We start from the raw sequence: 12,814 nt of genomic DNA on the forward strand, positions 1-12,814 counted from the left end.
TCTAATAAAAACCTGTGGAAAAATACATACATCACATTTGTTGTAGTTCGGCGGAGGGATATGCCACACTCGGCCGGATCCTTCCGCCGACGATGCACTTTCTACACTCCGGTGCGCGCACGAGCGCGTTCGGTGCACACGCCTTCGTGAGACGTTGATGAGGTATAGCCGTCTATGCGACATAGAGGAGTATTGGCGGTCGGCGTCAGTACATACATTCACATATACCCAATTAGTCATTTCAGTTATCTTTATAAAATTTTAATTTCATTTTAATTACTATATATAGTGTTTGTTATGAATATATGTACATATTTAGGCAACTGTGCCATTCTGAAAAGTTGGTATGTGTGTGACTTCAATGTGATCTCTTTTTTTATCAATCTAAAAACACTATAATAATATGTGTAATTAGAAAGATACAAGAAACTGTGAATATTAAAGCAATAATACTGTGTTTTTGTAATAGTTGTTAGAGAACACAATTACAAGAAAAAATATGTTGAAAATTAAAATGCTAGATTTTAATTACTGTTAATTCAAAACTTAATATTACCTACTTAGTTATGCCAAATATATGTATATTATTTCTCTCAGAAAATAATGTGGTTAAGACAAAAAAAAAAAATAGCCAGAAAAAGTCCGAATAGGTTGGGCACAGTTAGCTACCAAAAGTTTATGTTTCACATTAAATTTCACAGTTTTTTAATAAATAGGGACCTCAGGGCATTTTTAAAAGTTTCAGACTAGTTCAAAATCGGCATTACACAAGAAAGTACACTCTGGACTACTGGCCTTGGATATTAAGGTTTGTCTACATAAGTATACATATTGATATCTAATAATAAAGCCACAGGGCATCAAACAAAGTTGATAATAATTTGCACTATTGGCAGTGTAATGAAAAACAAATAACTCTGTTTCTTTAGTGTAATAGGGCCTAAATGTGTTGGTGTCAATAGGATTTGCGACAACCAACATTTCCAACATGGCCTACCTGGTGCTATCTCTTTATCGGTTACAGATCAGTTTACTGTAGGCGTTTTCAATGAATGTGCACGACGATTTTTACCACAAAAGGTTTTTGGGAGTGTTGCGGTTCACACAACACTGCGATCGTGCCCGCACACCCGAATTACACTATAAATCATCCCTGTCGCCAGGACCTCCTAACAGGCATTCTCAATGGACCAAGCAGTAGATACGTTTAATTTCCCATCATCTTAAGCGTCAGGTGCTTCGTTACAGGTGCCAGTGAGGCTCAGCCAATCACTAAGCACCATCCGAGAAATAAAAAAGAAACAGAATTTAATGACTGAAAATGTTTATAAAATAATAATTTAAATAAAATTTTAGTGTCAACATCTCTCAAAAGTTATGAAATACTGTTTAAAAACAAAACACACTTCTTGAGATAGTAAATAGAGTTCTAGGCGATGATAATTCAAAATGTAAACAAACTTAATCAGCAGTTTCATTATTCTACTGTGATATTACACTAGGTACCTAGTGTGAAATAACTAAAACAATGGGCTGAGCTGTTTATTTAAAGTTACTATTATAATACTTACATACTTAAAAAATAACAAGTAATAATATTATTTCTTTAACTATGATGTTAAAATGTAATAATGAATAATAAAAAAAATTCTGTGCGTGGAGTCCATGCATGATAAAAGTGAAATTCTTGTTTATTTGGTATAGATAAAGATAAATTATTTGTTTTTTTGATGTGACAACGTCTAATAAATCGATGAACGCCGGCTGCACGCACAAAAAAGTGTCCCGTAACGCATATTGACCCACTACTATGTGTCCCATTATGCTCATTGTACGCTTGTGCCTCATTTCTCTTCCACTCGATTGGAACAACAATCGATTTGACTTTTCAATCATATTTTCGTCGTTTGAATTATTAATATTATGTAATTTAACGATCGTCCACCGATTTTCAGCACAATCGGTGCGGTTATTTAAAAGTAATGTTGAAAATTCAAATACGTTTTAAACCAACAATGGTGTTTTACAGTTACACATAATAATTCAAATTACACCCGGGATCTTTTGAACAATGTTTTAAAAACTATTGTAACACATTATAAATAAGTTTGGTGTATTTGTTATAAAATCGTGTTAATATTATACCCCTAAAGTGAACAAAGTTTTTATAAAAAATTATATATAACATTTGAATCTACACTACCTTAGTATGGCCTTGTGGGCGTGTGGTTAGCGTACCTAACTTTTAAATTAAAGGTAGTCGGTCCGAAACCCGGCATCTGCGAATTTTTTTTTTCTACTTGTAAATATAAATATGGCGCACGCAACATTTCAAAAGTAATAAATATATGACGCCGACCGCCATTGCTCCTCTGTCGCATAGACCGCTATGCCTCATCAACGTCTCGCAAAAGCGTGTGCACCGAACGCGCCCGTGCGCGCAGCAAAGGGTAGTGCGTGCGACGAGGCGAACGCCATGCAACGAGTGCAGTGCCGGCGGAAGGATTCGGCCGGGTATGGCATATCCTTCCGCCGCACTACAACAAATTATTTTAATTATATTTTTCCACAGGTTTTTATTAAATATTATTTTTCATTAATTAATAATTCAGTCCTGTCAAAATTATGTCTCACTGTGCGTTTTGTCCCGAACCTGGCCGGTTCAGTTTCCCGCGAAATTCACACGATTCTGCGGGAGGGCCGGCGGGGGAGGGGGGTCGCGCGCGGCGACACCGGGAGTGTCCTTCGAGAGCTCAAACAGGCCGGCAGCCTGTGCTCAACGCGGAACCATCAACCTTTGCTTTCACCGACATGTAGTTTTCAATAGTGTAATATATTTTCAAACTTTTATGCACAGTTCCGCGGTCGGCCTCAATTTACCATGAGGTATTTAACTTAATTAAATCAGTGCTCCAAGATGAGTGTTCTACGTCATACGTAAGTACTGTGTGAAGTTTACGTGAATTGACGTCGGTGCTTCACGCCCCAACTTAGCCTACAGGCTACTTAGTTTTGGCCCGCACGGGGCAGCCAGCAGGCGACGCGTGCCGTCTAACATAATAACGATTCAGTCCCTGGGACACATCTAGATATCACGTAGAGTCGCCGGAGACACGGGCATACGTGCCACTAGCCCAGTTTATTAAGTGTTAGGTAATAGTGAAGTGTATTGTTCGTCAAGATATCGTTCGTCATGTCAGAGTGTATTTTTGTAACTATCGCATCACGTGTACAAGTCTGCCCCTCACGCGCATTAAAATCGTGAGCCGCCATTGAGGAAGTGAGCTGCGCGTGTGACTAGTCGCGTCGGGCAAACCGTTACGGCCAGAACGGGCAGCACCATGTATTGGGCAGTGCTGTATTAAATTCACCAAATATCTTCCAGAAACTTTGTGTTATTCTTCAGGCATCCCGAGTGGCCATAACAGCTCGGGGGGGCCCTACTGCGTTAACCCCTACCTCTAGCCACAAGCCCGGACCTTCCCTGAGATCACGAACCCGAGCAAAAATCACGTCTAAATAGTCAGAGGTAGCGGGGACGGCGTCATATATTTGAATTAATGAATGCAAATAAAAGTAAATTTACTAATTCAATTGCACATTTCATTTCATTCCTTTGTTTACATTCAAAATAGTGATAATTCAATAAAAATGATTCAATTTTATTCATAAAAGTATGCAGAGGTAGATTTTATCATGCAAAAGATTGAAAAATAAAAAAAATATATATATATATATTCCTCAAAGAATATAATATTTTTAATGCCTAAATGGTTTGGTTGCAAAAACCTTTTACGGCTCAGTCTCAGGCCGAATATGATATTTCCTTTTCTTCTGGATCAATCATTTCATCAATGTTTTGTTATGACATTGTCACGTTAAACTATCGTCCGTAAACCGACTTTACAGACAACCAATTTTTTTTTCAGCAGAGAATCGAATGAATTAATAATTAATATACCTATTAATTTACAATTAACATACACAATTTATAGGAACGTTGTAAAAAAGTATTAATTATTAAATATGTTTGTAAATCAAGGAGTACAAAAAAAACCACAGTTAGAGTTTTGGATTGTAAGACCCAAGACCAGTTATAATATTATTGGAAAAGCGTATTTTTAAATTGAAAATATTAAAGATACATTTGAAGAGGTGTATTTCTTATTGACATATCAAAATAAAATAAATATATTTGAAAAATAATTTTAAATGTTACGAAAATAGTTTCGTAAATTTAAAACTTGGGTTTTCAACTGTTTTCCCGCTTGATGTCTCATGTCATCTTTGGTGTGCTTGGAATGGCAACAAAGCTTAATTTTTTCGTAAATCTTGTCAAGTAATATTTTATATTATTTACTGCGTACTTTGTGAATAAGTGTTGCAGTGGTAAATACCACAATATGCCGTCTGTAGACGTTCTCCCTCCAGGGGAGACTAATGAAAATGAAACCCCAACTACTCAGCCTGTCGTTGGTATTATATATCCCCCTCCTGAGGTGAGAAGTATCCTTTGGAAAAAATACGTTTTTCTAACTTTAGAGCATAGTTTATACTTAGGTTTAAGTGAGCCCTATTTGTAAATGAATATGTATGTTAATAAAGTTTTGTTTTTCAGTTACCTATATTTTGTGCTAGTGTCAGACTCGTCGACGTAAAGTTCTGTTCCATCTTGCTGTGTAGAAAAGAATTTGGGCAATTTTGTTACTGGCCAGCTTAGCAGTGTATTTATATATGTTTTTGAGTTAATGTTCCTTGATTATCCAACAATATGGCATTTAATATTTTATATGCCTATAAACTAACCTCACATTTTACAGTACCTACTTTAAATGTATCCAATCTAAATTAGGTGAATATCTTACGTCGCTTCTTTTCAGTAAAGTATAACTAAAAGTATGAAAATACATTTTTCCAACACTAAAGAGACGTTCCTGTATTTACCATGAAAACAGCATTTATAAATACTTCAACTTCCATTACAATAGCCATGCTGCCATCATTTATTGTTTTAACTATACTGGTTTCTGAGTTTATTTTGGAGAACTTTAGTGAACGTAGGTATTTTATAATAAAAGTAGTTCATACATGGGCGTCGCAACCGGGGGGGACGGGGGGGATACGTCCCCCCCAATAATAAAAGTCTTCAATTTTGTCCCCTTCAATAATATATTTAGTTTCGTAGTTATATTAAAAATATGATTTCTGTGATACAACCCATATGTTGCGCACGATGCATTTAGTCCAATCGTGGTAATGTGAGCACTTTTTAATTCGATCTTTGTGTAAAATCAAAATCAGGTCCGATACCGAGGAGTAAATATAATGACTTTATTACTTATGTTTGTGTACATGTGCGAAATATTCTTAATACTGCTGCTGCATTTAAGTGTAACATTCAGGTTTCTTCTGATGTTTAAATTAATGATTTTGTATGGATAAAGCACCAGCAGATATTTTAACTATGTTTTTTCAAATTTGTTCTCTGAAAATATTTTTTTTAAAAAATAAATTATATATTGCAACCAACATTAATTAAAATATTTAGGAAAGAAAAATGCCTAAAAACCACCTTTTTGCACCTTCAAACCCCAAATTTTTCCGTGGGAAGACCCCCGGACCCCCCGTTTTTTTCCCAGGGGCTGGATATTCCTCAACAACTAAATCAATTGAAGTCCCCCCCAAAAAAATATATCCTTGCGATGCCCATCGTTCATATAATTATGTATTGCAGTTGTAGGGACATATTAATGTTTATATTTTATTTTTTTTCGTTGTTCCAAATGTCATTGAATTAAAGTTTTTTTTTTTTACGTTTCATTGAAAGTAATGTTTTGAATCATGTAAAAACAAAATGATTCACGGTACATTTACAATGTAAATAATACTTTAAAATATTTTGGATGGTTGTTTGGGTTAGTATAGCGACATTAAAAATACAGTGAAATTGTTTGACTTTAGATTAGTAACGTTAAAATACTTACAGACCTGCCAACTCTCACGATTTTGGTGTGAGGCTCACAATTTTAAGGTCCATCTCACGCCCTCACGCCAAAATAGTATTTCCTCACGATTTTTCGGGGCCCCAAGATTTTGTTTGTAAAAGTTACAAAACAAGTTTTACGAAAGCTTACAGTAACGAGTTTCCATCAATACTCGAGCCACGTAAAGGAAGCAATTTTGTGTTTTGTAGCGTGTGCCGTGCTGATTTTTCTATCTCGCATAGTGGAAGAGGAGACATTGTGAAACATGTCGCTACAAAAAAACACAACTAACACGTGAAGTGTATTGCTTCCAATAAAAAAATTAATTTTGCTGTGAATAGTGATAATAGTGTTACACGAGCAGAATGTTATTTTACATCTTTTTTAGTTGCGGCCCTGCATTATCTCTACACGACAGCGCTAAATTATGTTCAACTAAATTAATTCTGCAACCTATAATTTGTTGAAATAAATTTTGAAGCAGAGACCATGTAACATATGTACAGGTATGTCACTTAAATTTAAAGATTCTCATTTGTTGTTTTTTATATCTAACCTGTATTTATGGGCCTGAAAATTTTTATCGAGGACCTCATGATTTTTTAAATATGAATGTTGGCAGGTCTGTACTTAAAAATATTGTGGACGGTTGGTTGGGTTAGTATAGCTACATTAAAAATTCTGTGAAATAATGTGAATGGTTGGCTAGGTCAGGATAACCACATCTTAAATTGGTAATTTCTAAGCAATCATAAGAAATCTTTATAGTTTTTTTATTGTTGTTATACTAACCCATCCAGCCATCCACAATGTTTGAAAGTATCTTTAATGTAGTTTACCTTAACTAATTGACCATTCACAATATTTAAATAATGTTCATCCAAACAAACACACAAAACCGACACGGGTAAACAAATAATGGTGGCCTGAGTGGCAAGGTTCAGGTATTGAAATGTGAGATAAAAACTGGGATTTCTCAGAAACTAGTATAAATTTATTAACACTGTTTTCAAGGTAAAAACAGGAATGTCTCGAAGGGTTGGAAAATGGTAATTTCGTAATTTTATTTTTACTTTACAGAAAAGCTGTGACCTAAACTGGAAACTATTGGTATACTACTTGAAACATTCAAATGTTGTTTACATTACCATCAAGGATAATTAGAGGAACTCAAAAATACCCTTTTTGTAAAGTAACACTTTTTATGGTTTAGCAGGCCAAATAACAATTTACTGGAACCATCCACACTCAATTTCACATATACGTAATTATGTTTATAAATTAACATTTGGAAAAAGGGATGGGAGGTAATATGAAATATAGTTGTAGATGGATGTGCCCTTTCATGTTCGCTTTGGTTCAACTTACATTCTGGGAAACTGATTGGTCTAGATTTACTATCATATTAAGTTCAAATATAGCTAAGATTCAACAACCTTCTTTTGCAGGTTAATCAATTGAAACAATCAGGGCTAAAAAATGGGTGTGGACCACCACATGCATTAAAAGTGAAACTTAACAGATACAGTAGAACCTCTTTAAGTCAAACCTCGATAAGTCGAAAACCTCCCAAACTCAAGAAAATGTTGTGTTCCCTTCCATTCAAGATCCAAAACCTCCGTTTCTCGAAATCTCAACCCTCTATTAGTCGAAATAATCAGTGAGTCACTCCAAGCCATTTTGGTACAGATTTTCCCTCCATAACTCAAAAAATTAAATTGGACCTCTGTATCTCGAACATAGCAATGTTTTATTTTACAACCTTTACAACTCGATTATTTGAAACTTATTACCTCTATAGTTCGAAGAAAAATAAGTTACCGACTTAAAGACAATGTAAATAGTTACACCATTGTTTCTTAGAAATAAATTTAGGAGTATACAATAAATAGGATTACCGCGAATTTATGACTCGCGTGTTTGCTTGCTTGGTGTCAGGTGTTTAATTTTATTATATTTGATTTCATTTGAACTTTAGCGAAGCAAGTATTTGTTGTCATCTGTTACAAATGCTACACATCAATTTGTACAACAGTTTACAAATAAAAATTGTTAAAACACGAGTTCTGTGAAACGTAAACTGAAAACTTTGAGTCTCGCTGAAAAATTGGAAGTGCTCGAAGCTGTGAAGAGCTGTCAAAAGAAAAAAGATGTTGCTGAACAATTTGGCCTGCCAATGAGTACTCTGTCAAAAATAATAAAAAATGAATCAGACATGAGAAAAATACAAAGCGGTCGAAGTTTGTCTTTGCAAAAGACGACGAATTGCAGAATTTCCGGGCTTGGAGGAGTGCTTACTTAAATGGTTTGAGCAGTGTCGGAGCCAAAATATCAGTGTTAGTGGACCACTGTTACAAGAAAAAGCGGAAACATACTCTAAATCATTGGGACTCACTAATTTCAGGGCCAGTATTGAAGGCTAGAAAAGTTCAAAAGAAGACATGAACTTGTTTTTAAAAACGTTTGTGGGTAAAGTGCAAGTGTCATCATTGAAACCTGTAACAAATGGAAAAGTGAATTGCAAGATTTCTTACATGGTTACGAACCTGACAATATTTTTAATGCTGACGAAACGGGGCTGTTTTTTAAATGTCTTTCTGATAAGACTCTAACTTTTAAAAATGATAAATGCCATGGTGGGAAACATAGCAAGGAATGTTTGACTATTCTGCTAGCAGCAAACATGTCGGGCACAGAAATCTCTCATCATTGGTCATCAGCAAATCTAAAAAACCTAGTTTTTCAAGATGTAAATCACTACCTTTGCAATATGAAGCAAATACAAAAGCATGGATGACTTCTGCAATTTTCAAAAACTGTCTCATAAATATTGATAAGAAAATGGCCAAAGAAAAAAGAAAAATCTTGTTGTTCCTTGATAATTGTACAGCATATAATGATATTCCACAAATGAAAGCTGTTAAAATCCAATATCTGCCCCCAATACCACATCAAAATTACAGCTTATGGATCAAGGTATTATTAAAAACTTCAGTCATATCGCAAATAAGTTGTCAGGAACATGTTGGATAATATGGAAGAAAAAAAGAATTCTACTATATATGTATTGCAAGCCATGAGAATGGTTGATAAAGCTTGGCGAAATGTAACTGCGACTACTATAAAAAACTGTTGTGTACACTGGTTTTTCATCGTCGTCAACAGAAAAAGCTGAAACTGAAGATTTTTTTATTTCACCTCCTGCATAATGGAATATAGTAGTATCTGAATCAGGAATATCCTTTGAGGACTTTGTTAAGTGCGATGATGGAGTTATGACTGCTGGGACATTATCTGATGACGAAATTAACGATTCAGTGGCTCAGAAAACCGATACTAATGATTTAGATGACATAGAAGACTCGAATAATACTACATGCGCTCCATGGGTTTCCATCAAAGAGACAAGAACCGTATTGAATACTTTACTGAATTTTATAGAGCAAACCAGCAACTCTGAAGAACAAGAATTTTCTGCTCTTTATACCTTAGACAATGCTATAGATATAGAACAACCAAATTATCTAAAGCAAAAAAAAGAAAAAAAATGCTGACTTTTTTTAATGCCAAATTTTTTATTTTAAGCATGTTTTCAAATAATTTTGATTTATAATAAATGAAAATATGTTTGTCACCTCTGCAACTTGAATTTTTATTTATTTTACCTCTCTAACTCAAAATGTATCAGAATGAATCTCAACCTCTTTATGTCGAATCAAAAAACCAACTGTTCTTTTTCTTTTTTATTAGTTAATCATAATAACTTTTGGTTAGGTTAAGTATGTTAAAAATAATGATAAATAGTGTGGATGGTTTGTTAAGATAGGTTAGCTTCAATTAAAATACTACTATAATATGTGTGGATAGATGTTTGGTTAGGTTAAATAGGCTACATTTAAAATATTTACAATGGTGTGTAAGGGTGGTTAAGTTAGGTCAGCTACATGACAACAAGTATTGTTTCTGAACAAACTTAACAAACCATCCACCCTATTATTACAATACTTTTAATGTAGTTAACATAATCTAACCAACCATTCCCACAGTTAACAGTAATGGTTACGTACCGGACATAACCACTTATTAAGTATGGCGATGCCCTCTTAAGGGCCTATCACATGATGGAAGCTTCCTTGTAAGGTCTTTCTTAGCAGCTGGTATGGATTGTTCTGTGGAAGAATTAGGAGTGTGCTGGCCGTTTTCATCGAAGTTAATGTAATCGGTAGTGTTCAAATTTCTGTGAAAGGTTTCATACAAGAAGAAAATTTTATCCAACCAGAATGTTATATGTTCTGTTTCACTTTTAATTATACTTTCAGTAGTTTTATATGCTGTAATTAATAACTTATAAGTACAATGTAATTGTATATTTTGTGTTTTTTTTGTGAAATTGTATATTTTGTGTTTTTGTTTTTTGTGAAATTGTATATTTTGTGCTTTTGTTTTTTGTGAAATTGTATATTTTGTTTTTTGTAAAACTTTATATGTATATATATATTTTTTCCTATATGTACTTGACATGTATCATACCCCAGAAATGGGGTCAAAGGATATGAAAATAAATAAATAAATATGAGTGGTAGTGTGCCCCTAGTGTTAAAAACAGTAACTTATTTTGGAGGGATTAAGTTTTGATTGTTGTTTTTAAAAACAGCTAACAAGTGTCTATTCATATTGAAGCAGTTACAGCATTATGTGAAAACTTCAGCCGTTCAGATGCTATTAGATGATGCATGATGGCTCTCTTCATGTTGTATCTTAAATGCTGGCCAATTTTCAATCTTTTTTGTATGTAAATTAGGGTATGCAAGAGAATTTTAAATAATCTACTGGCTGGACCGTTTGTGCATGCATGTACAAACTAGGCCTATATTTAGATTAAAATACGCGATGTGTTTCAGGTAGGCTTATAGTGCACAGAAGGTAAAAACATAGTTTATATATTTTTATATGTGATGGCTTAAGAACAAATGTAATTTAATGCATTTAAATTTAATTGCAACATGAATGTCATTCCAATCCACAAAATTTGTTTGTTCATGAGAATTGGTAATTTTTAGTTTGTCTCGTAACTTTACATTTTATCTAAAAAGTGCAAAATTTTTTGTGGTGTAAAAGGTTTTTTTTTTTTTTTTTTTGTGATTTGCTCCAGAGTTACCCAGTGGTATAACACGTACTTTATTAACTGTGTCACTTTTTTCTTTCTTCATTATGCTTTTTCATTGCGCTCTGATATTTCCTCTACTTAACCTTAAACCAATTTTTCAGACATTTAGCTTAAAAAATCTATTCTGCTACTACTAAAAATTGTTCAAATAACCAAGCTATTTTACGTAATGAGCATTTTTACAGGATTGAAATATTTCATTTAAAATGATTGCATAATTTTTAGTAAAAGTAATGTACAAGTCAAGGAGTACTTTATAATTTTAGAAGTCACTCTATGCAAAAGATATAATTGTTGCAATATGAAAACTGGGGATTTAAATAATTACTAGCAATTACCTGTAAAGTTTGACTTTGTTGGTTTGGTCTACTGGAATTTTTTTTTCACATTTCTGTTTGTGCCATTTTTAATGAATTATAGCAAATGCTACAAAGCCGCCAGTTGTCCTTAACCTTTTTCCAGACATTGTCGACAAAACCGCCAGTTTTGTTGCGAGAAATGGGCCCGAGTTCGAAGCAAGGATCCGGCAGAATGAAATCGGAAACCCTAAGTTCAACTTCTTGAACTTCGGCGACCCTTACCATGCATACTACCAGCACAAGGTCAAGGACTTCAGGGAAGGCAGAGGTAAGATGCTGGACCCACATTCCAGAGGCGAATGGTTGGCCAAGGGCTGAACCCTTTTGCGATATTCTTCCCTTGTAGGTGCGTTATAGTCTGTAACGACCTCACTGTCAATGGAACTTTGAATCTCCAGGTCATTATTAAATATTTACGTTTAACGCGGTTAAACTTGTAGACTTTTTGAGTAGGCGAACTTCAACAAAAAAAAATATTGTGCATACTATTTGCATAATTAGCTGGCAAAGTTGAATTTTTATCATATTTGTGCAGTATTGATAAGGAAAACCAAATGGTATAAATAATTGAACATTTTTGGGTTTAAAGACAATGCAGTGGCTTTCAGAAAATTTATTTAATTTTATTTATCATTTTAAAATCACGAAAATACTGAGTATTTTAAAAGGCTAGGTAAAATTCTCACCACCTCTGGCTAGCTCAAATTAGGTGATGAGTGGAACATACATGTTAGAAGCAGGTCACGAAGAAATTTATATTCAAGGTTCGATGTATTACCTGTTTTATTTATTTATGTAAATATCACACTATATTCTGTACAACCAGAATAAATATTAATTATGTGTACATTTAAAAAAAAGATAAAACACGGAGCCATCGCCTGACCACGGCCTGCTCGGCCCGGTGCCCAAACAACGACCGCTTGGCACAGTGCTCGGACAATGACTAACTTTACAGCCTTCGTTCCCTTTGTGCGGGCAGTGTCCTGGGATCGCTGACTTAATTCTCAGCCAATCATGGTGCCTGGCAACAGAGGCTTCCACGAAATTCTTATTTCTTTCCCACGATGCAGCATTTTTGTCTCTTTCTTGCACTCCCGTGACCATGACTCACACGCCTAGCGTGTGAAACAAAGCCTCGGTCGTGGAAAAAATGAAGGAGAATCACGTCAGCACGCCTTCCCACACAAAGAAGCCAGCCAAAAAAAAACTAATAGAAAAAAAAATTTTAAATTTTTAAAATAAAATCAATAAACCCAGTGAATTTCGTTCACAATAACTTCTGAAAGTAAAAACTTTACATC

The 12,814-nt window shown here is 34.4% G+C and overlaps 1 protein-coding gene across 1 annotated transcript in view; it reads left to right on the top strand.

The window, feature by feature from the left end:
* Positions 1–4,270: 4,270 nt before the first annotated feature.
* LOC134527684 (splicing factor 3A subunit 1) overlaps positions 4,271–12,814 on the top strand; it is a 150,527-nt gene continuing 141,983 nt past the window's right edge. Inside the window, exons 1-2 of the mRNA XM_063360589.1 lie at positions 4,271–4,506; positions 11,614–11,778. Of these exons, the coding sequence (XP_063216659.1) occupies positions 4,404–4,506; positions 11,614–11,778 (268 nt within the window). The 5' untranslated portion in view covers positions 4,271–4,403. The remainder of the gene's footprint in view (positions 4,507–11,613; positions 11,779–12,814) is intronic.

Source organism: Bacillus rossius, chromosome 1 (genome assembly GCF_032445375.1).
Source record: "Bacillus rossius redtenbacheri isolate Brsri chromosome 1, Brsri_v3, whole genome shotgun sequence".
Lineage (NCBI taxonomy): Eukaryota > Metazoa > Arthropoda > Insecta > Phasmatodea > Bacillidae > Bacillus > Bacillus rossius.